Genomic DNA, 22,819 nt, shown 5'->3' on the forward strand with positions numbered 1-22,819 from the left:
CGGATTTCTTTTTTATGATTTTTCATGTTTCAGATCTCTACAAGAAGAGGTTTTTCAACAATCATATGTCAGATCACTATTCGAGGGACATCATTTCAAGATTCAAGGATGGTGAGCAATCATGGATATGCCCGCAACGTATGTTTTTTTTCTCTTTTCTGGGTATCTTTGGATATAGTGTTCTCTTTTTGTTGGCTTTCATGGATTTAGGTTTTGGCTGACCATCCAAAGTAAATGTCCACCTAATTATATAGATGGATGCTTGGCTACTTTTATTCCTATTTTGATTGATTGAAAATCTTCTTTTTTTTTTTCATTTCTTAAAGCATTGTTTGTTATATTCTTAGTATGAAATATGCAATGTATGATCTGAGAATTCCTTTGGATTATATTTGCATTCTGCTTGAATTGCTTTTATAAAGTTCAATAATCACATTATGTGGGCCACTTCATGCCAAAAACAAACCTTTCGCCATCCAAACGAGCCTTATAAAACTTAATTTGTGATTATTCTGACTGGAAATTGATTGCACGCATGACAAACACAAAGCTCTAATTAAGCCATTTTGAAATTTTAGTACAATATTAGATTACCACCTCATTTTACACTATTTGAAGTGATAGTTGGATAAAGTAATATTGTTTTCCCTATCATATATCAATAGAATCTACGCAGTTGTTCCTTTTAATCCAGTCCAATATTAGATTGCCACTTCATGTTGCACTATTTGAATTGATATTTGGGTCCCTCGTGCAACGCACGTGCATTTTTACTAGTGATTTAAAAGGTGAGCTCAGGTTAAGCTTTACACCTACTGTGCATGTGAAATGAACGGTCTAGATCACCAAAGATATTTCCATGTGTATAGTGGCCAGGAAAGGTAGGTTGTGTGTGCCTCCCAGACCTCTATAGATCAGAAGGTTAGGATTATCCTATCAAAATAAATTTTGGTGCACAACCTTTTTAACGTTGTGGCCCAATATCCACACATCACTTACTCTTTGCAGATGACTTAATTATTTTTTCCACTGCAAACATGAATTCAACTAGGCTGTGCTCTGTTGCGCCACTCCGGCGGGAAAGGAAATGGAAAAGGGTTATTTTTTGCTAAAAGATGAAATTATGGGCGTTCTATTGCCATATTGTGAAAATCTAAGGATCCTACATGGATTCCATTTTGCTGATGTGTAACGTCAAAATCCACTCTTGAAATTCCGTCCCACAGCAAAGGAAAAGGCTAAAATCTTGGAGGAATTGCCCTAGTCGAGACCTAAAAATAATAAAATATCGAAAAGCTTAACTCTCTCTCTCTCTCTCTCTCTCTCTCTCTCTCTCTCTCTCTCTCTCTCTCCCTTCCTGATTCTGGTTCAGCAGGCCACATCTTTGGGCCGCATGTTTGGTTCGCTTGGCTTAGATGGGAGGTTTCATGGCAGGGAGATGAGGAGGGGGTTTCATGGCAAAGGGGTTTTGATTGATGCCCATCAAAGGGGTTTCATGGCAGGGAGATAAGGAGACACCATTATTGGGGTGATACAATCAGTCTTGGATTTGAGACCACTGTGATGCTCACTGTTGCTATTGCACGAAGAAGAAGATAATGATCCAAGACGATCATTTTAGTTTTTCTTCCCACATAACGCCTTTTTTTTCCCATGTTTATGCTTTTCTATTTCTTTTCTTTTTCATTTTTGCCACATCATTTCTCAGGGATTCCATCTTAAGGAATGCAACAGAACACAGCCCAGGGACAAGTTTGGATACCTCATATTTTTGTATTTGGATTTGAGTTTTGGATAAAAAATACATCATTCATTATTTCATCCCGTGCTCATGTTGTACGATAGAGAGGGAGAGTGGGAAAGGGAGGGAGGGACGTCTGGCTGCTGCAACAGCAAGGTCGAAGAGGAACGAGGGTGAAGGTAATTGCCACAAATATTGATTTCAAAATAATGTTTTGCAGAACAAATTTGAAAATCAGATTTTTTTTCACTGTTTTATGTGATTTAGAAATCTAAGGATCCGATCCAGTTCCAAATCTCAACTGCAAATGTGAGAAATCCAAATCTAAATCTTGTTGGTATCCAAACATGGCCTAATGGAATTTGGTTGTGTCTTGGGAAATGTCATCTTGCTATGGCCTCCAAGCAAACTTTCAGAAATGTGAAGTATTCTTCTCAAGTACCAAAAACTCAATCAAGGAGGCTATTACCAGGAAGCTTGGAATGAAGGAAGGGAAGTTGTCGATCAAATATCTAAGACTCCCCCTCTTGACATCAAGACTCACCCTCAGTGACTGTTTACATATCCTTTCCAAAGTCTGGAAAAATATTTAGGGTTGGAGCAACATGTTCTTATCAGAAGCTGGAAGAGTCGAGCTCGTTAAATCCGTCTTGCAATCTTTCCAAATTTGCTAGTCCTCGGCCTTCAACATTCCAAAAGGAACCCTGGAGAGGATGGAAAGTTTTTTCAGAGATTATATTGTGTGTGTGGGAGAGAGGGAGGCGGGGGGGGGGGGGAGCATAAGGAAAGAAGAAGGTCCATACAATTGCATGGGAAGATATATGCAGACTAAAAAAGGAAGGGGGTATGGGCATCCGGCGTGCAAGCGAGGTCGATTAAGCAGTTCAGATAAGGCAGCTTTGGAGACTGATTCATGGAGTAGATTCTTTATGGAAATATTAGATCTCTTCGAAATATATCCGTCAGGCAAACTTTTGGACAATTCTGATTCCGTCAAAACCTTCATGGGCATTCAAAAGCATCCTAAAGGCCGGGGACTTTGCAAAAAAGTCATATATGCTACTTGATTGGGGATGAAACAAATATTGACTTACGGTTCCAACCTTGGCACCTGAGAGGCTCACTCAATGAAATTCGGTCAAGAAGGTTTATCGTTTACTCTCTTGCCGGAGCTTCGAACGTAGGGGATATTCTGAAGGGGGACCAATGGCATAGGATGCTAGATAATCCTTCGCTCAAGGAAGAAAAGTTGCTATTACAAGAGGTGCTCTTGGTGCGTAGTAAAACCAACAAGCCAATCTGGAAGCCGTCGGTTTCGAGAAAATTCAGTGTGCAAAGTGCAAGGGATGTGATCTCTATTAATACAAAGAAAGAAGTTACATATGCCCTAGAAATCAAGGCAATCTGTACTGCGGTCGACCAAGCGCTACCATGGGTCTTCAAGCAATCTGGATCGAGTCTGACTCCTTATTTGGGGTTAATGTGATTAAGGGGATTTCAAAACCACGGTGGAGGTAAATTCCTCTGATTAATGATCTCATGGAAAAGCTCTAAAGGTTCCATCCCTAGCGTATCTCCCATGTATGGTGCATGGTTTTAAATTTCAGCCGAAATCCGAAATTTCAGATTTCGGTCAACACCGACACCGAAATGACCAAAATCCGAAATTATCGAAACTTATTAAATTTCGGTCAAATTTCGGCGAAATTTCATAAAAAAATATTAATTTTTTATTCCTTTACAAAATTTCAGCTGAAATTACTGAATTTCGACCAAAATTTCAGGATTTCGGCTAGGAGCGAAATATATGCCAAAACCAGAATTTCAAACCATGGTTTGGAGAGAAGCAAATGCTACTGTTAACTTCCTCTCTAAGAGGACTTGCCCTCGGAAAGCTTTACAGATCCACCCTTCATTGCTGCCCCCCACCCCCACTTATTTTTTATAGCGTAGCTTTTGATAGATAAGGGCAAGGTTTTAAATTTCGGTTTCGGCTTATCGAGAGAACCCGCCGGGCAAATCAGATCCAATTGTGCACAAATTAAACGAAAAAGTAAAACAGACAAACAAGCCACAAGATGAACACCAAGATTTTACGTGGCTTAGCCAAGCCACAAGATGAACTCCAAGGGCGAGAAACACGATCTTTCACTATGAGAAAAATAATATACAAGGATTACACTGGACTTAACCCAAAACCCAAAACCCAAAACCCGCAACCTATTCCTCACTTCTCAAACTCAAGATCGTACCAAAGAGATATCCCGAGAAAAACCCAAGAGAAAGCCCCTAGAAGAAACCAAAGAGTAACCCAAGAAGAAACAAAAGAGAAAAACCCTATTTCTCCTCTCTATCTCTCCCTCTTCCTTTCTTTCTCTCTCTTCCCTCTCTTTTCTCTTTTTCGCTCTTGATTTTGCAGCCACACACTCCCACGAGAAACCCAACTCTCTTTTATACACAGGTTTTAAGAAAACCTAAATAAATAGCTTTCTATTTTTGTCTTCCCACCCTCTGTGGGAAACAAGGCAACTTTCCAACGCGGCTATAATTTTGGGATTCACCGAAATCTCGAAATTTCAGCCGAAATTTGTTAGAAGTTATCGAAAGTACTGATTTTTCTCCCAAAATTTGAACCGAAATAACTGATTTTTCGGCCGAAATTACCACAAATTCGGTTGAAATTTCAGTAATTTCGGAACGTTTCGTTTTCGGTCGACATTTAAAACCTAGGACATGGGGGTTAGGTACTTGAGAATGTAATTTCTTTTTCTTGTCCCTAACCATCCGATCTAAATTCAGACTGCATATTATAGTAAACTTTTTATAGATCTTAACCACAAACCATATAAATCTCTAAACACATATCCATTCATTTAGGGTACAACCTATTTACCCTTGTGTCCCAACAAATGAACGGTTTGATCATCCCAGGTAGTCGGCCCCGCAATACTTTTTACAAAATACCGGATTTCACGCCCACGCACCATTTAAAATCCCAAAATTTTAAGACATGAGAGCATTTGTGTGTAATAAATTACGCCGTATCCGTACCCACCTCTGAAATAGGAAACCCTAGCTAGGGTTTTGTTAGAGATCTCAACTTCAAGAAGACGATGGGCCGTTCACGTAGGGTTCATAATTCTACAGAAGACGATCCCCATCAGAGGTCTGAATCTTATCGAAAATCTTTTTGAACTTTGTTGTGTTTTTTTTTCTCGTTGCACTGTAAAACTCTGTACTTGGATAGCTTAGGTAGGTTTTTTCAGGCTGGTATTGATTGAATTCTGAGTTCTAATAGGTAACCATGTTGGATAAGTTTTGTTGCTATTTGAGTGTTTTTGGGAACTGGGTTTTAATTTGTTTTGTCATTTAGGCCCTGTTTGGATTGCATGAGAGCCATTTCTGATACGTGTGCCTAGTTGGGCCCAATTTGAGTGCAATAATTTACTTGGTTATTTTAAAGAAGAAGATCAGATCAGGTATATATTTAGTAGTTAGGAAATATTAGGATATTAATTTAGATTAGGATAATCTTTATTCCTATTTTTATCATAAGGTCTTTCTAGATCTTTCTATATTTATCTCTAGGTGCTTTATATAAGCACATGTTATTGTTAATTGAAATGAATGAAGAAAATTGTTTGAGAAAGTGTCTTATGCACAAAGGAGGACTGATCCTTCCGTCGAGGTGGATAAGAGGCTGATCTTCCCTCTAAGAAGATCAATCACGTTACGAACCAATTCCGGTTTGTAACAATTTCTGATGGAAAAATTTTCTTGGGATTTTTTTTTCTTTCTAAATGATTTGATCATGGTTAATTTAGACGGATATTGTCATAAATTGAAGGTCCCTCTAAACAAAAACTGGAATTTTATATGGTGTAAGCCCGTATAGACCTGTATTTTTTGGGTACAACCTGTTTAGGTTGTGGTCCATCAAATGGATGGTTTGGATTATCCTTTGAAAACTGCTGGACTATATGGGCTCACACCATATAAAATTTTTAAAAACTGAATAGGGTTGGTTCCAATTATCCTTTTTCGTGTGTATAAAAAGTAGGAAATTTTAGAAATATTTTTTCATTTCTTGCAATCCAAACACGGCCTTAGTTGAGATTGTTTGTTCGTATTTTTGTCTGGAATGAATTATTTTACTGGCATTCCATGATATATTGTATAAATTTCAGTTCGGTAGTTTTAGCTTTTGTCTGTTCATTGAGATTGTACAACCACCTTGTTGTATGGCAATGCATGGAATTTACTGTTTGCCAACAGTATGCTTAGTAATTTTCAGTTTGATAGTTTAGTTGGCTCTTGAAATGTGGATTTTTTGCGTGTTGAGTTGATGGAATATAGTGCATTTATATGAGTCCAATGTAGAATTGTTACATATTTCTTCTTTTCTCTTGCTATTTTGATAGATTAGGCTTTCTTCTAGGGAAGCTAAGTCCTCCTGAATGAATTGGTTGTAAGTTCTGTGCTTTCATTCCAGCAGATAACAGTATTTTAAAGAGAAGTAGATATACACTGTAACTACTAAAAACCACCCTAACTGACTGCCACTACAACACGTGTACAACCCATGACTCCGTTGGTAACCGTCCGATTTCCTCTTTTTTTACCATTCTTCCGTCTAGGATTGCTTCTGGATGAGGTCGCAAGATGCCATCATCATTTACAGGAGCTAGGGTGACTTGAGATTGAGTCCGTTCGCTGATCTTCCTTTTGAGGCTTAAGACATGAAATGCGGATACCAGATGGATGCGAGACCTAGCCGGCAAATCTAATTTGTAGGCCACTTGACCTATCTTTTTGACACCAAACAAATGGAGAAGAGAGGAGGAAACACGAGTGAAAAACTGAGATGAAACAGCTCGCCACCCAAAGGATTCCACCCAAGGGATAAGAGCAAATCAGCAAATAAGACAAGAATAACTCCTTCTTCAAAAGCCAAAAGGCTAAACTTGATTCAAATTCTTTGCAAAAGTCTATTCTCTACAGCCCAAATAAACAATTAAGTAGGCATGGAACAACCCTCCAACCATAGGTGCATTTCCAAAAGCTCGAACAACATTTCCTAGCTTGACAACACAAGTTCCAAGAAAGAATGGAGAGGAAAACTTAAGTTACTTTGACTAATACTTAAGGCTGTCTTACTAAACTTATGTGGGTCTTTGTGACTTAGTAAAGCATAAATATAACATCAAAAATAACTTAAATCATATCAAAAAACGTTTGGAATAATGGGTTGGACAGCAGGCAAAAAGAAACCAAAAACTGCTGAAATTTGTATGTTGCAGGCAGCTTCAACCCTTCCCAGAAAAATAGCCATAACTTCCTCCACAGAACTCCGATTCATGAACCGTTTGTTGCGTTGGAAAGTAGACTTGTAGATCTTTCCAACCATGTATGGCTTGGAATATTTAAAACCGTGACTAAAATTAGTTTTGACCCAAAAGATGCCCCAAAATCATGGACTGCAACTGTTTTTGGAGTTTTAAGCTTGGGGCCTAGGCTTGGTGGGCTTGGTGGGCTCGAATTGAGGATCCATCTGATATAGCTCCGGCGTCAAACGCTTCCGCTGCAAACAAAGTCGTCCTCGAGTTATTCTCATTTTCTTCATCATGATAGGGAGAAAGATCTGCTACATTAAAAGTTGCTGAAACACCATATTCTCCGGGTAGCTCAATCTTGTATGCATTTTCACCAATTCGTTGAAGTACTTTGAAAGGACCATCTGCTCGGGGCTTAAGTTTACCATGACGTCTAGGTGGAAACTATCAAGGCCCAACATTCTGAGCCGTATAGCATGGCTGGCCTCACAGCTGTCTTATTAAACTTTTCTATATATTCCTTTTTAAGCAGGGTTTTAAATTTCAGCTTCGGTTTGTAATTTTTGTGGAAATCCTGTAAAATCATGGAAATGTTTGGAAACATATGCAAATGAAATTTCAAGAAGAAACTTTAGGAAATGCTGGAATAAGCCCAAATACACACCTAGAAACCATCACATAAGCAAGAGAACCATCCATAATGGCTTAATAACATCAAACACCTAGTGACCTGTGCTGCCGCACATATATGATAATTCAGTACATACCACATTTTGCATGCAATTCATATAAATATAATTACGTAATACATACTGACATAGTATACTACTAATGCACTTATGATATTAGTTTGGTATGCATTTCAATTTCCATATCGTTTCGGTGGGGATGAAAATAGAAACATTTCAATCGTTTTGTGTCGATTTCAATGGAAATTTAAAACCATGCTTTTAGGCTCTATTGTTTTATCAAGTGGGTTGGGGACTCATGTTAAGTGGAATTTACTCTTTGATTGCTCTTATTTGCTTGTAGATCATGCTCTCATGTTCCTTACGATACTCATTATACTGCCTGTTTTGTAGGTCAAAGAGGAGAAAAGTTGCTTCCAGCAGAGAGAATTCAGAAGCAGTAGCTGCAGGTAGATTGCCATTGACATGTGCATGAACTGAAAATGCCATGCTAATGCAATGTAGTTGTAGTAGGACCTTTTCGTGGACGAAAACACTACGTGGTTAACTATAGGAAATGTAAAGCATCTGCATGTTTGTGTACTCACCTCTCTAGATTTTATACTTAAAGTTATTATGCACCTTAAATCATGATTTTGTATATTTACACATTAGCATTTTTGTCTCTTTTGCCTATATCTATTGATGTCACATTCCTTCATCAACACTGGTTATTCGTAGTAACTCCTTACTATAAAAGAAAGATCCTCCTGATTCTTAGAGTTGAATAACGAGTGAAGGAGTATGTGTGAGGGTGACAATTCTTATTGGAATGATGAGTAAAGTTGATTGAGTAAAGATGAGGAGAATTGGGACACAATTCTTGTTGGGATGATGAGAAAAGTTGATTGGGTAAAGACGAGGAGAATTCTTCTGAGCACTTTGGGGATTATTTGAAAATGCTAGATCTTTTCTTAAGATCTTTGATTCTAAGAGGGTTCCCTAAATTAAGACTCAATCTCTTGAGATATGACGCCTAAGGATAAAGGGTTCGAGCAACATGGAAGAGGTTCTCTACAAAATTTAAAAAATGAAGGGGGAATAAACCGTCAAAATTTAGATTCCATTCATGTTCTTTCCCCTAAATCCAAATGCTTGAAGAATTTAGGGAAAAAATATTATTAATATCTTTAGGTGGCAAGGAACATAAGACGCATGATCTTTTCTCCTCTGTGGAGAGTATAGACAAAACCGACCACTGAATCCAACGGGAACCCTATGGAAGTTACAAACAGAGCGGGGAGCTGACTCACCTTGAGTCATCGGTAAACTACGACAGAGACAGGACTTGTGGCAGATCTTTGGAGGGGAGGCTTCGAGGGGTCATTAGAGGGGAGGAGTGGGGTGAGCTTCAAATTGTAGTTTCCCAATGAAGGCCATCTATTGGAATGTCAGGGGTTTGGGCACCTCTGAAAAGAAAGCCCGTTAAAGATGTGCCGGTGCAACATAAACCTGTTATATTCTCGCTGTTAGAGACAAAGTTAGAAGACATTTTGATGGTACAAATGTGGGCTTTAGGGCACGGGAACATATTTAGGTTCTCATTCCTTGTGTTAATTAGATTTCATGAGGTATCTTGGTTTACTGGAATGGTGCCATTCTGGTGCTAGATTTCATAGTGGATTTCATTATACCTATTACAACGGGTATTGAATAGTGTTCTCTAGAGTCTCTGCGCCAAATAATTATGCTCGTCGCAATGCTATGTGGGTGGAATTGGATCTTATTCAAAGTCAATGGCAGGTTCTTTGGTGCGTAGGGGTGGTGACGTCAATGTTACCAAATTCTTGAGAGAGAGAAAGGGTAGGCCTTACATCGCTGCCAGTATGGATGCCTTTTTCGACTTTGTTGGATATACCTCTTTCGGGTGCTTGATCACGTGATTGGATAATTAAGGCCTGGAGTGAAGCAGAGTTGACCGCTTTCTGTTATTCCCGCAGTAGAGCTCCCACTTTCCCATGACAATCCATTTGGCTCTCCCCAAACCAATGTTGGATCACTATCCTATTCTTCTGGTGGGATCATGAGGCCCTTCTCCTTTTCAGTTTGAGCTAGCATGGTTAGAGGAGCCAAGGAGGCAGGAGAGGTTAAGGGATTGGTGGCCAGAGGCTGCATCTAGTGGATCAATGGATGCTCATTTAGACCAAAAAAACAGATTTGTAAAATCTAAGTTGAAGCTATGGGATAAAAGGAAGATGGATTCGTTGGTTTTAGGGAAGAAAGAGATATTAGGGTGAATCCAAGCGTTAGACATTAAGGAAGAGGATGCCCATCTTGAAGCTAAAGGTAGCTTAGAAAAGGCAACTCTAAATAAGAAGAGTTCAATATAATAATCTTGCTAGAGGATACAAAGTGGCATCTGAAATGTTGATCAAAGTGTTTAGAGGGGGTCAAGAACACATCATATTTTGACAGTATTCCTAGTGCAAGGAGAAGGACGAACCACAACTAGGCAATGATGATGATTTAAGGTGCTCACTACGACAATCTGACATCTATTCACTGAGAATGTCTGTAAGATCATTTCTTATATACGTGAGGGGGACGTCCGCTCCCCACACCTAATGGGAAATAATTTGATTCTCTATATGAGACCATCCAGAAGTGGCTTGAGTTTCCATTTACCGAGGAGGGGATGAAGAATTTATTCCCAATGAAAGGGGATCGGGCTTTTGGCCTTGATGGTGTCTTCTTGGCTTTCTACTAGGAGTGTTTGGAGGCGATCAAGGTGGACTTGATGACATTTTTTGGGGAGTTTTATGATGTTCTAAGTCTTCACAAGAGCATTGACGCCACTTTCATCTCTCTTATCCAGTTATCCCCTTGCGAGACATCCCCTAGCGAGACAGAGTGAAGTGATTAATAGATTTTTGACCTATGATTAGTGGACAAGTCAGATTTTCAGCACAGACCCGTGTCGACACGGACACCGGTGTGGACACGCTTGTAGACACGTCCACCCACTATTTCCTTCCTTGGTTATGCAAAAGTGAAAAAGTTCTCTTTCAAATAACCTTTCCTCCACATATAGCAAGACAGAGAAAGCAAAAGGCAACTTCACTGACTGCGGGGACTGTTGAGTCTGCAATTTTGACAGCTGCACAGTCTACAATTTTGACTGTTACTGTATTACAGCTCTGCAACATCTCTGCTGCAACTTTGACTTCTGAAATAAGTTATAATAATAGTAGAAACACACTTTTTATTGCTCAAAAAGTTGAAACCTGTAGAACTGCAGCACGTCACTGTTTTGAAATGAAAATATCATCTGCATCACCTTGTTTTGATAACCCCACTCCTCACATTTTTTCTCTAGTCAGGACCTATGTATACTAAACCTGTTTGGACTTTGGATTGCAGGAATTTAATGAAAGGAAAAATATTTCTAAAATCTCCTACTTTTTTTTCACACGAAAAGATAATTTAAACCAACCCTAGTTAATTTTACTTTGAGGGATATTATAGGCCAATGATGTTCCCATTAAGTAATAGTTGCATAAACTCTCCTCGTCTTTTCTTTTTTAAGTAGCTGTCAATGGTCATTACAGTTTGATGCAAATATTAGGCCTAAATAAGTGGCATATTTGCCAATTAGTATTTTGTTAGGGGTATTTTAGTCATTTGGTTATGTAGAGTTCTTATTTTAGTAGGCTTCTTTAAGAGTTCATGTTTTAGTAGGTTACTATTTCCTAGGTTGTTTATTTGCCTATATATAGGCCTCTTTACAATTTATTTTGTTACTTTGATTGATATTGAATAAAGATTGATTCTCCCTCTACTGTTTTCTTCTTCTCCTCCTCTTCTCATATTCTTCTCTTCTCCCCTAATTTCGTCTCTTCTTCTCTTCTTATTCTTCTTCTATTCTTCTCCTTCTATTCTCTTCTTCTTCTTCTATCCCCTTTCGTCTATTTCTCTCCCCTTTCTTCTATTTCCCTTCACGGTGCTGCATCAAATTGGTATTAGAGCAGAAGGTCCACGGATTCTTGTGTTTTGCTGAAAAATCTGCGAAGAAAATCAGCGAAGAAGGTGTTTATCTTGGTGCTGGGTTGACTCACCCAGTCAACTCGGTTGTCTTCAACCTTTTGAAATCCTAACCGTCATCTCTTTAACCCAATCATCCTTCAAGAACCCTAACTTTCAGCCATAACCCAGCCCCCACTTGCATCTGTGTATTGCAAATTGAAGGAAAAAAATATCAGTTTTGAAAACCTGCAACCTATCCCCTTTTTTATATCAGCCATTGAAAACCACTTGGTAGCTGCTCCAATAATCCGAACCCTAAAGAATCAGTTCACCAACCGAACCAGTTTTTGGCAACCCATCTTCAGCCCAACTTGAGATCATCCACCTCTCAACACCACAAACCCACTCTTTCCTTGCCTGTTACCCTCTCTGTTTCAGCCCCACCCAGTCCCAGTTTTCTTAGTTCATGTGATCCCAAAAAAACCTGTAGATAATCACCCGCAAGATCCAACAGGGAGAATTATCAGTTGCTGTTTCATGGAAAGAGAAAAAACCCAGAAGGCAGTTTCTACTTTTGTGATTAGAAAAGAGGTGAGGTTGCCTTCTCTCAATAGTGACTTGGAAAGGGTGACTTGCTGCGAAGCACGGGTGCGGGGGCGGGGTGCGGGTGCGACACGACACGGGTACGCGGGTACGTGATTTTCGAAAAAACTCGGGTGCGGGTGCGTTGAATATAATAATATTTTTATTATATATTTATAAAAATTTAAAAAAAAATTGGAGAGCAATCAAAAAATAATAACATCACCAAAATGGAAATTCTAATATTACTCTTCATTTCATACATGATTAAGTTCATCATTAAAGCACCAAAATAACATAAAGCATCAATGCATCATCAATCCTTATTCCTAGAAGTCCGTCGCCTCATCTCCAATATCGACAACATCGTCCTTTACGTCGTTAGTAAAAACAATGGACTCCAACTCCGGCTCATCCAAAGAAAGACTAGCAACTTCAAGTACCCCTACATCCTCGAAGGAATCAAATGTATCTCCACCTATGTCCCACATCTTTGTCTCTCCTTGCTTATATTGTGGAGTTTGTCTTGAGAGAAGCCGAAGATTGCTATGAACGAAAACCAAATCTTGAGCTCGTTGTGGAGTTATCTTGTTCCTCTTGAGAGAATGCACAAAAGAGTAAGTGCTCCAATTCCTCTCGGCACAAGATGACGATGAAGGTTGCATAAGAATCTTCAAAGCTATGCTTTGAAGCATAGGGGCACATGTACCATGGATGGCCCACCACTCATGAGGCTTGATAGTGAACCGTTCATTGATGGAATCAACATCATGAAATAATCCGGACTTCATGGAGAATTTTGCGAACTTCACATTAGCTCTTGTGCGGTCCTCGGAATTGGTGAAGTACCTCTTGAAGCACTTTATCCTCTCGGTATAAATTTCCGCATCCTTATGTGGAGGCACCCGACTTGAATCTTCACTCAGCCATTGCTCACTATAATACCTTTAAGAAAGAAAAAACTAATTTAGCTTCAAATTTCAAATCAAAAGTTAGAACTTAGAAATAAACATAAATAGCTAATAATCCAAATAAATTTGAAGTCACCTAACCTTGGATTCAATGAATGAGCCAAGCAATGAAGTGGAGTGTTGCTCTTGTTCCAACGAGCAACAAGAATCTCGTGCATCACGTCAAAAAATTTGGACTCCTCTTCTTTCCTCTTTCCTTCCTTCCTATATATCGCCGCCTGTACTTTTTCTATCATGGTATCCCACAAATCATAAACCAAGTGAAGGCAAGGCGTATCCGTGTCATACTCTCTAAGCATGTCATAGATGGGGGATGTAAATGTGAGTATGTAGTCAATAGAATCCCACCATACGTCATCTAACACCTCTCTTACAAACCTCGCTTTCCCCATGTCATCCTCCCTATAACAAGTCCATTTGTCGCTAATAACCATTGCTTGAAGACCTTGCTTTAAGAGTTTCAATCTCTTAAGCATAACAATAACACCCGCAAATCGAGTCTCCGCCACGGAAAGCAACTTCAAAGTGTTGAACTCGTTGAATATGGCTAGTCCCATGGAATGATTCATTATGAAATTCTTAATGATGCTAGCATCTCCCGAAACATCCGTTATCCAACTACATTCGTCATATGTAACTTGATTTGCTTCCACATTCTTCGCCGCACATATGTTCTTCAAAGCAAGATTGAGGGTGTGCACCACACATGGGGTCCAAAAGATGGAAGGAAATTGTGCCTCAATAAGTTGCCCGGCGGCCTTGAAATTTGCGGCGTTGTCGGTAATTACTTGGACAACATTTTCATGCCCAACTTCCATAATTACCTCATTCAACAAGTTGGCAACGAAATGTTTGTCCTTTGTCTCCCCCGAACAATCTACCGCCTTGAGAAACATAGGCTTACCCTCGGTTACCGCCGTGAAGTTAATGAAAGGCCGCCTTTGTGAGTCACTCCATCCATCACTAACAATGCTCACCCCTTTATCCTTCCATGTATCTCTAAGGGGTTGCAACAACCTATCAACATTTGTCATCTCTTTTTGTAGTAGAGTCGTCCTTAGCAAGTTGTACCCCGGAGACAAATAACCGGAAATTGGATTGTTGGCCGCATAAGAGTATGAACTCGCGTAGTGTGGGTTCCATGCTAGGTGAAATGGCAAGCTACCGGAGTAAAACATCCGAGCAATCTCGCTATGTAGGTGATCACGGGCCGCCATGTTGAATGCCTTTTCAATAGCACTCACACTTCCACTTGGACCACTTGTCTTCCTCCTCTTTAGATCAAAATTTGGAGGGACAAACATATTACTTGGGCAACTCAATGATCCACTACTTGATGATGGCGGCAATGATACTCTCTTGGGAGCATTTTGCTTCATAGCCTCCTCGTATTCTTCTTCCAACTTTTGCATTCCGAGTAGGTCACTTGCTTTCACCCTAGGACACGCTCCGATTCCTTGCCCCGATACCTTCAACAAGTGCGCCCTAACCCTTGTGTAGGAGCTATTCCAACTCTTATGACAAAAATTACATTCCCATCTCACATTCCCTCCACCCTTAAGATCTTTATCAAATCTAGTGGCATACCTCCACAAGGGCTTCGAGAGGTCTTTATCACTAGTAGTAGAAGGCGGTGCATGTGTGGCTTGGGCGGCACTACTAGCCCTGGATGAAGACATTCTTGATTCTTATGATTGCAATCTATTGAAAGAAAGAACAAACACAAATTTAGACTATTTAGTAAGCAAACACAACAATCTCAAATAAATAGGGTTTAATTTAAAGCCTTTAGTCCCTAAATCCTAAATTCCTAATTGTGAGCCCAAAAATGGTTATTGGAGTCAAAATTAAATATAATTTTGAGTCCAAAAATCAGTTTTGGGCTCCTAATCGGTTGTGACAAATCACAATCCCAAATTAACATGGACTAAACCCTAACTCCCTCCCTAAATGGTTAAACCCCTAATTGTGATCCCAAATCAGATTATTGGAGTCAAAATTAAACATAATTTTGACTCCAAAAATCAGTTTTGGACTTTTGGGCTCCCAATCGGTTGTCACAAATCACAATCCCAAATTAACAAGGATTAAAAACTAACTCCCTCCCTAAATGGTTAAATCCCTAATTGTGATCCCAAATCAGATTATTGGAGTCAAAATTAAACGTAATTTTGACTCCAAAAACTGATTTGGGCTCCAATTAGTTGTGGGGATTGGGGAACCCAAATTAAGAGAGAGAGAGAGGGACTTACAAACTCACAGAGAGAGAGAGAGGCATAATGAAAGAGAGAGAGAGAGTGAGACAGAGAGAGTGAGGGAGAGGGAAAGACAACGAGAGAGAGAGAGAGAGAGAGAGAGAGAGAGAGAGAGAGAGAGGGAGAGAGAAACAAAGACGGAGAGAGAGAGAGAGAAAGGGAGAGAGAGAGGAGATAGAGGCTACCTGTGCCGTGCCGTCACCGTCGCCTTCTCCGTTAGGGTTAGGGTTTGGGGGATGAGAGGAGAGACGCTGAGAGAGAGAGAGAGAGAGAGAGAGAGAGAGAGAGAGAGAGGGTTTTAAAACCCTTTAAATGTTATTTAAAATACCCCCCCTCTTTGTTAATGGCACCTCTCTTTTTTTTAAAAAAACAAAAGTTAAAAAACTTAAAACGAGTCGGGTGCGCATCCCAAACGCACCCAGTTATTTTTTTTTGTTTTTTTTAATAAACTATACGGGTGCGCACCCGACACGCACCCGGGGCAAACCCGAGCGCACCTGTGTCGGATACGCACCCAGTACGGGTGCACAGCCCATTTGGGCGCACCCGTGCTTCCTAGGTGACTTGTCAGACAAGTAACCATAAATGAACAAATAAACAGGGTATCGTGAGTCGTGCCTTCTACACCAAACTCTCTGCAAAAAAAAAAGTAAGTATAACTTTTTGAGAAGGAAAGAGGGTATCGTAACATTATGTAATTTCTTGCCTAAAGTTTAGTTGGGCCCAAAGTAGATTTTTTTATAGGTTATTATTAAAAGGTAAGCTGCTCTTTATTTTCTATTTGCTAAGTGACACAAGTACCTGGTAACTTGTAGTTCAAGGCAATGAAAGAAAAGCAAGACTACTTTTACTAGCCCCCTCTTTCTTCCTTTGGGCACCCCTCCTCATATTAGTACTACTTAGATTTGACACCCCCTCCTTTGAGCTTTAGACACCTAAAAAAAAAAAAAAAAAAATCAGAAAGGAAAAAAAAAAAATCGAAAAAAGAAAAGAAAGAAAAGAAATAGAAATAGAGTTTCTTTTTCTCTCTCAACTTTCTCTCTTCTCTCCATCTAGCTTCTCTCTTGTTTTCGGGCTATTTCCGCTCGAAATTGGCCCGCGACTTCAACACGAAAGTTGAAGTACTTGATTAGTAGACCACACACATCAGTTTCAGCAGCAGACAGTGACTTTCAACACGATTTCAGGAGCAATCTCAGCCGTCGATTACGTGCCATCATCCGGTCAACACCTTTTCGTCATCCGATTTGAGATCCGAGACAGGTGTTGTATTCCATTCGACATGACAAACAAATCAGACGGTTGATTTCAGTTCTCGACGCCGAACCCAATGGCTCCTCCCTATGTTCCATATTTTGCTGGGTACGACGAAAGCTATTGGAATGGCCGCACTCATTTTCACTATTATGAGGATGCATGTTTACATTGGATTGATGCTCTAGACACATATCATGAGAACAATGGCCATGATCACTGCCAGACTATCTATTGGGTTAAAGAAACTGTGCGACGACAAGCCCGATGCTCATGGAGCCACATTGAAACGAACCGTCGTAGAAGACGTGAGCAGCCAATCTGTCATTGGGAGGATGTTCGTGATGCGTTTATGAATATTTATGCGCTTGACTATTTGAATCAACAGAGATTGAATCATGAGCGAGAATATATAGTGTTGTGTAGTGTTGAAAGTAAAGTCGAATCCCTCCTTGAACAACTAAAAGAAGACCGTCATTATATATGCGAAGCTAAAATTATAGCTGAAAATTCAGTGTGTCGTATACGTGAGCAGAGACAGCTTCACACTTCTAAGGCAAATATTGTGGTAGATCCATGTGAGGTTTTTCCCTTGACTGAGTTGATCGAGCATCATCCTGAGTCAGAGTCGAATGACATGATTGTTGAGCCATTACCTGAGACAGATGATCGCGAGCATATTACAGAGGATTGCCCTATATTTACGCCGATTGATCAGATTGCCGAGACTTGTGCCGACATAGATCATCTTGTTCCGCAGATTGATCATGAGGTCCATCAGCCTGACATCACTGCCCCAGTTTCAGCCCTAGACGCTGATTTTATCATTGATTCTATTGAGCCTGAGGAGATACCAGCGGATGACTTTCATGTTGAGTCTCCTGCGCCTAGTGAGCTACCAGTTGATGTTGATTATGTGGAGGATGTTCACCGATCAGTACCACCCATAGCTGTTTTGCCGATCACGCCGATCCATGACGAGTACATTGCCATCTTCCCAGCTTCTCTGATTCTCACGAAAGACTTGTATTTTGATGATTTTGCGTGGATGTTTTCTTTCATATTCCGCCGCCAGCCTTTCAGACCACTTTCATTGCTCTCTCGAGCATTAGCCATCATGATTGCTTCAGACGGATTGCGCCATGTTCTGCTTCATTGGATTATTTTCATATTTGACCCAGGCGGACTAGAACTCGAGGGCGAGTTCTTTTCAACTGGGGGAGAATGATTCAAATATTAGGCCTAAATAAGTGGCATATTTGCCAATTAGTATTTTATTAGGGGTATTTTAGTCATTTGGTTATTTAGAGTTCTTATTTTAGTAGGCTTCTTTAAGAGTTCATGTTTTAGTAGGTTACTATTTCCTAAGTTGTTTATTTGCCTATATATAGGCCTCTTTACAATTTATTTTGTAACTTTGATTAATATTGAATAAAGATTGATTCTCCCTCTACTGTTTTCTTCTTCTCCTCCTCTTCTCCTCTAATTTCGTCTTTTCTTCTCTTCTTATTCTTCTTCTATTCTTCTCCTTCTATTCTCTTCTTCTTCTTCTATCCCCTTTCGTCTATCTCTCCCCTTTCTTCTATTTCCCTTCACGGTCCTGCATCAGAGTTCCCACAAAAGGTCTGAGAAGCCAATTAAAAAGGAAAATACAAGCTGGGTTTGTGCAATTATTAAAACATGGTAGTGTCAATATCAATTGCCTTTATGATAATATCCATAAAAATTAACCATAATTATGTCATTTCCTTCTCAATCATAGAAAGAAAAAAAAATTCCCAAGAAAAGTTTTTTGCCAATTTTTTTCCAGAATTTTTTTTGCGTTCTTAGCCGTGTCCCCGTTTGATTGAAGGGAAAAAGAATGAATGAAAGAGTTTGTCATTTTTTGTTCTATCGCAGTATAGTGCTTGTTCCCCCCTTCTTCCTTACTCCTTACCATGGCAAGTCTTTGTGAAATAACTCCGATGAGAAGAAAAAGAAGGCGTTAAGAGACCCTCCTGGCCCAACTCGTCCCTGCTCGACGGGTGGGTCTTGCAGTCAAGCTCCCTTCTGCCTTTGCACTCGAGGGCCAATCTCCGTCCGGCCCGAGGAAACCTTTGCACGCCTCCGTTACCTTGAGCCTCTTTTCCTTCTGCCCAGCTCCCCGAAAACCACGTTCGACTTGCATGTGTTAAGCATATAGCTAGCATTCGTTCTGAGCCAGGATCAAACTCTTCTTTTGAGTATGATTGGGCCCTGCAGTGGTAGAACCACAAAGGGGGTCGCAGTGACCAGGCCCGGGCGACTGTTTACCAAAAACACAGGTCTCCGCAAAGTCGTAAGACCATGTATGAGGGCTGACGCCTGCCCAGTGCCGGAAGATCTCAACCAATGCAATAGGATTTATGGCTACACAAACCATTGAGGGTAGTTCTAGATCTAGGCCAAGACGAACTATTACAGGGAATTTATTGAAACCCCTTTTAGGGGATGCCGCCACTCGGATTCGAACCGAGATGCTCTAGCACTGCTTCCTAAGAGCAGCGTGTCTACCGATTTCACCATGGCGGCTTGATCGAAATAATAATAGCCCATTTTTTCTGAGGAATTGGCCATGATATATCCGATCCATGCTATATGCAGAGGCGCATAATAGATCGATATGAACATCATGAGCTGTCCAGTAATAAAACCAGTTGTTGCTGATACCTCCTTCTCGGTTCCTTCTTCCATAACCCGAGCTCGAGAGATAAGCTAGTGCAATTCCATGATCTGATAGATTTCCCATCATTTAGGAAAGCTTTGACAGCTTGTATGAGATCAGGACCAATCACTTCCCAATTGTGCTGGAAAAATTGAACTTATAATCTGATGATCGAGTCGATTCCATGATTATAAGTTCATAACCCCAGCCCGTTCCCATTTTGGGCGGAACAGATCTACTCATTCTTTTATTCCAGTTCACCTCAGAATAAGAAATTGTACCGATATTAGATATAAAATATCTAGTAAATAGGTAGTAATAAATAGAGAAAAATGGAGAAATAAATAAATAGTGGCCGATCATGTCTTTCAAGTCGCACGTTGCTTTCTACCACATCGTTTCAAACGAAGTTTTACCATAACATTCCTCTAATTTTGAACCGGTATGGAATTGATTTACATTTTGGGGAGTTGCCGTGTCCATGTTGACACGAGACACTCGTGTTGGTGTCCACAAATCATAGTTTTTGACCAATTAGTATGATGAGTAGTGTATACTAGGACAGAGCAATGACTGTAACAATCATGGCACCACCACGCGACGTCCCGTCGATCATACCCTACATGCAACAACTGGGCAAACCGGCGGCATCAATACAGGCACCAATGCTAGCAATCACTATGACGACGCACGCCACCATCGCCTCCCAAGTCAAGGAACCTGCTCTTATAAAAGGGAAACCCACCACCACCACCTAGGTCTGCAAAACCCATCACTCGGAGCATTCTTTTTCATTGCGCTTAGCTCCATTTGTGGCCCTAAACTGACCTGAGAGTCGAAGGGTTTCCCCGGAGTTCCAATTTTGGGCATTCTTGAACACCTTATGCCTCCTTCAGCGCAGGCCACCACCCAGATCACCCAATCAACCATCTCTCCGCCGGAGCTAGACCAAGAGGAGCCCACTTGTGCACTGGGCCGGATTTTAACCGCAACAATACCCGCTAGGAATCATTCTTTCGTAGGTGAACCATTACCAAGTAACCCTCCTAGAACACCTCGAGCCTCCTGTGCTTGGCTGCATTGGCATTAGATGATTCCTTATGTTGTTTTTACATTAGTTGGTGTTGAGAGAGAATAGAGAGAAAATGAATGAGTTGGAGATAGAACCCCCTCACTTGTGCATTATATAAAGAGCAAGAAGTACAGAGACTAAAATGCCCTTAGGCATACAACACATATATTACAGACTTCTAACACTCCTCCCTCAAGATGAAATGTACATATTGTGAATTCCTAGCTTGTTACAAATATCACTGAGTTTAGCCTTGCTTAAGGGCTCGGTGAAGGCATCAACAAGTTAATCTGCAGACCAAGTGAAAGTAGTGTATATCTCTCCCTGTTGGATTCTATGTTGTATGAAATGGCAGTCCACCTCTATGTTCTTAGTATGCTCATGAAAGACCAGATTGGTGGCAATGTGAATAACTGTCTTGTTGTCGCTGTACAATAGAGCTGGTGGTGATGATGAGAATCCAATCTTAGACAAAAGTGAATGCAACCAGATAAGCTGACTGCTAGTATGTGACATGTCTCGGTATTCGGCTTCAACACTCAACTTGGCTACAACATTTTGCTTCTTACTGATGATACTAAGTTACCTTCCACAATGGTACAATAGTCGGTAGTGGAGCTTCTATCTGTTGGAGAACCTGCTATGTCAGCATCATAGAAACCCTCATCTGATGCCCATATCTTTTGAAAAACAGTCCTTTCTCTGGAGCACTTTTCAAATATCGAAGAATGTGAATCACAGCTGCTCAGTGGGATGTACGAGGAGTACTCATGAACTGGCTAACAACCCCAACTGCATAAGAAATATCTGGGTGAGTGGCTGTGAGGTATTTGAGCTTCCCAACAAGTCTTCGGCATCTACCAGAATCATGTGACAAGTCGCCATCTTCTGGGTGGAGCTTTGTATTTGAGCCCATAGGAGTAGCAGCTGGTTTCATACCTAGTGACCCCTGTCTAGATCTAATACATACTTCCGCTGTGAGAGGGAGAGACTAGTACGGGAGTACCCGAGTAAGCTACATCAATCCCCAAGAAATATCGAAGACGTCAAAGGTCTTTTGTGAAATTCTTTTTGCAGAAATACCTTCAATCTCTGTATGCCAACTGTGTTGTCATCAACATAGAATATGAGAAGAACATGGCCAACATTAGTTTGCTGACTGAACATTGAGTGGTCAAGATCACATTGCTTCATGCCGTATCGTATGATAATATCATTGAACTTCCCAAACCAAGCTCGAGGGGATTGTTTGAGACCATATAATGGTTTTCGAAGCCTACATACTGAGGAGGACATCCCCCCTGAGCAGCATACCCAAGACGTTGCTCCATATACACCTCCTCAGCCAACTTGCCAAGAGGAAGGCATTTTTGACATCCAACTGATATAACAGCCACCCATTGTTGACGATGAGAGAGATAAGCACACGGACAGAGGGGATCTTGGCAACGGGAGAAAAGGTCTCGATGTAATCAATCCTATATGTCTGAGTATACCCTTTGGCAACAAGGCGCGCCTTAAGGCTCTCAACTATCCCATCCGGAAGATATTTGATGGCATAGACCCATTGAAAATCCACAGGCTGAGCACCAGGAGTAGGAGCAACCATGTCCCAAGTATGATTAGTCTTAAGAGCGGCCATCTCACTGTCCATAGCAGCACGCCAACCGGGGTGGGCAAGAGCTTCCTGCACAGACTTAGGCAAGGAAATAGAAGACAAAGAGGATACAAAACTGCGAAACAACGGTGTGAGATGATCGTAAGAAACATAAGATGAGATATGATGAGCAGTAGTGCGTGAACGAGTGCGCGAGGCAATAGGAGCATCTACATGATCATCAGAAGTATGAGGAGATACCTGAGACGTGGTAGTCAGGATCTCAGGAGGAGAAGATGTGGCCTCGGGAGGAGCTGGATGAGTATCAGGCCTGGGTCGCCGCCGATAGACCTGGAAAGGAGTAGATGGAGGAGCTGGCGTCACCTACAAGGGTGTGAAAGAGGACTGAACAAAAGTGGCATAAGAAGACGGAACAGGATTAGGAAGAACCAAAAGGGGACGAGGAACATGTACGTCAGGGAAAGCAAGCCGAGTCACAATGGAAGTAGCGAAGAAGGAAAGAGACTTAAAGAAGGTAACATCGTCGGAAACAAAGAGCCGACGAAGCCTAGGGCTGTAACACTTATAGCCTTTTTTGGTACAAGAGTAACCCAGAAAGACACAACGCTCCACTCTAGGG

At 40.7% G+C, this 22,819-nt stretch overlaps 1 protein-coding gene across 1 annotated transcript in view; it reads left to right on the forward strand.

Moving 5' to 3' along the window:
* The first annotated feature begins 4,746 nt into the window (after positions 1-4,746).
* Positions 4,747-22,819, forward strand: part of LOC143855938 (transcriptional adapter ADA2-like) — a 68,790-nt gene continuing 50,717 nt past the window's right edge. The window contains exons 1-2 of the mRNA XM_077365985.1: positions 4,747-4,907; positions 8,157-8,212. Coding sequence (XP_077222100.1) covers positions 4,855-4,907; positions 8,157-8,212 — 109 coding nt within the window. The 5' untranslated portion in view covers positions 4,747-4,854. The remainder of the gene's footprint in view (positions 4,908-8,156; positions 8,213-22,819) is intronic.

The sequence above is a fragment of the Tasmannia lanceolata genome, unplaced genomic scaffold (genome assembly GCF_043159265.1).
Source record: "Tasmannia lanceolata isolate RefF3 unplaced genomic scaffold, GAP_Taslan_0.1 ptg000003l, whole genome shotgun sequence".
Taxonomy (NCBI): Eukaryota; Viridiplantae; Streptophyta; class Magnoliopsida; order Canellales; family Winteraceae; genus Tasmannia; species Tasmannia lanceolata.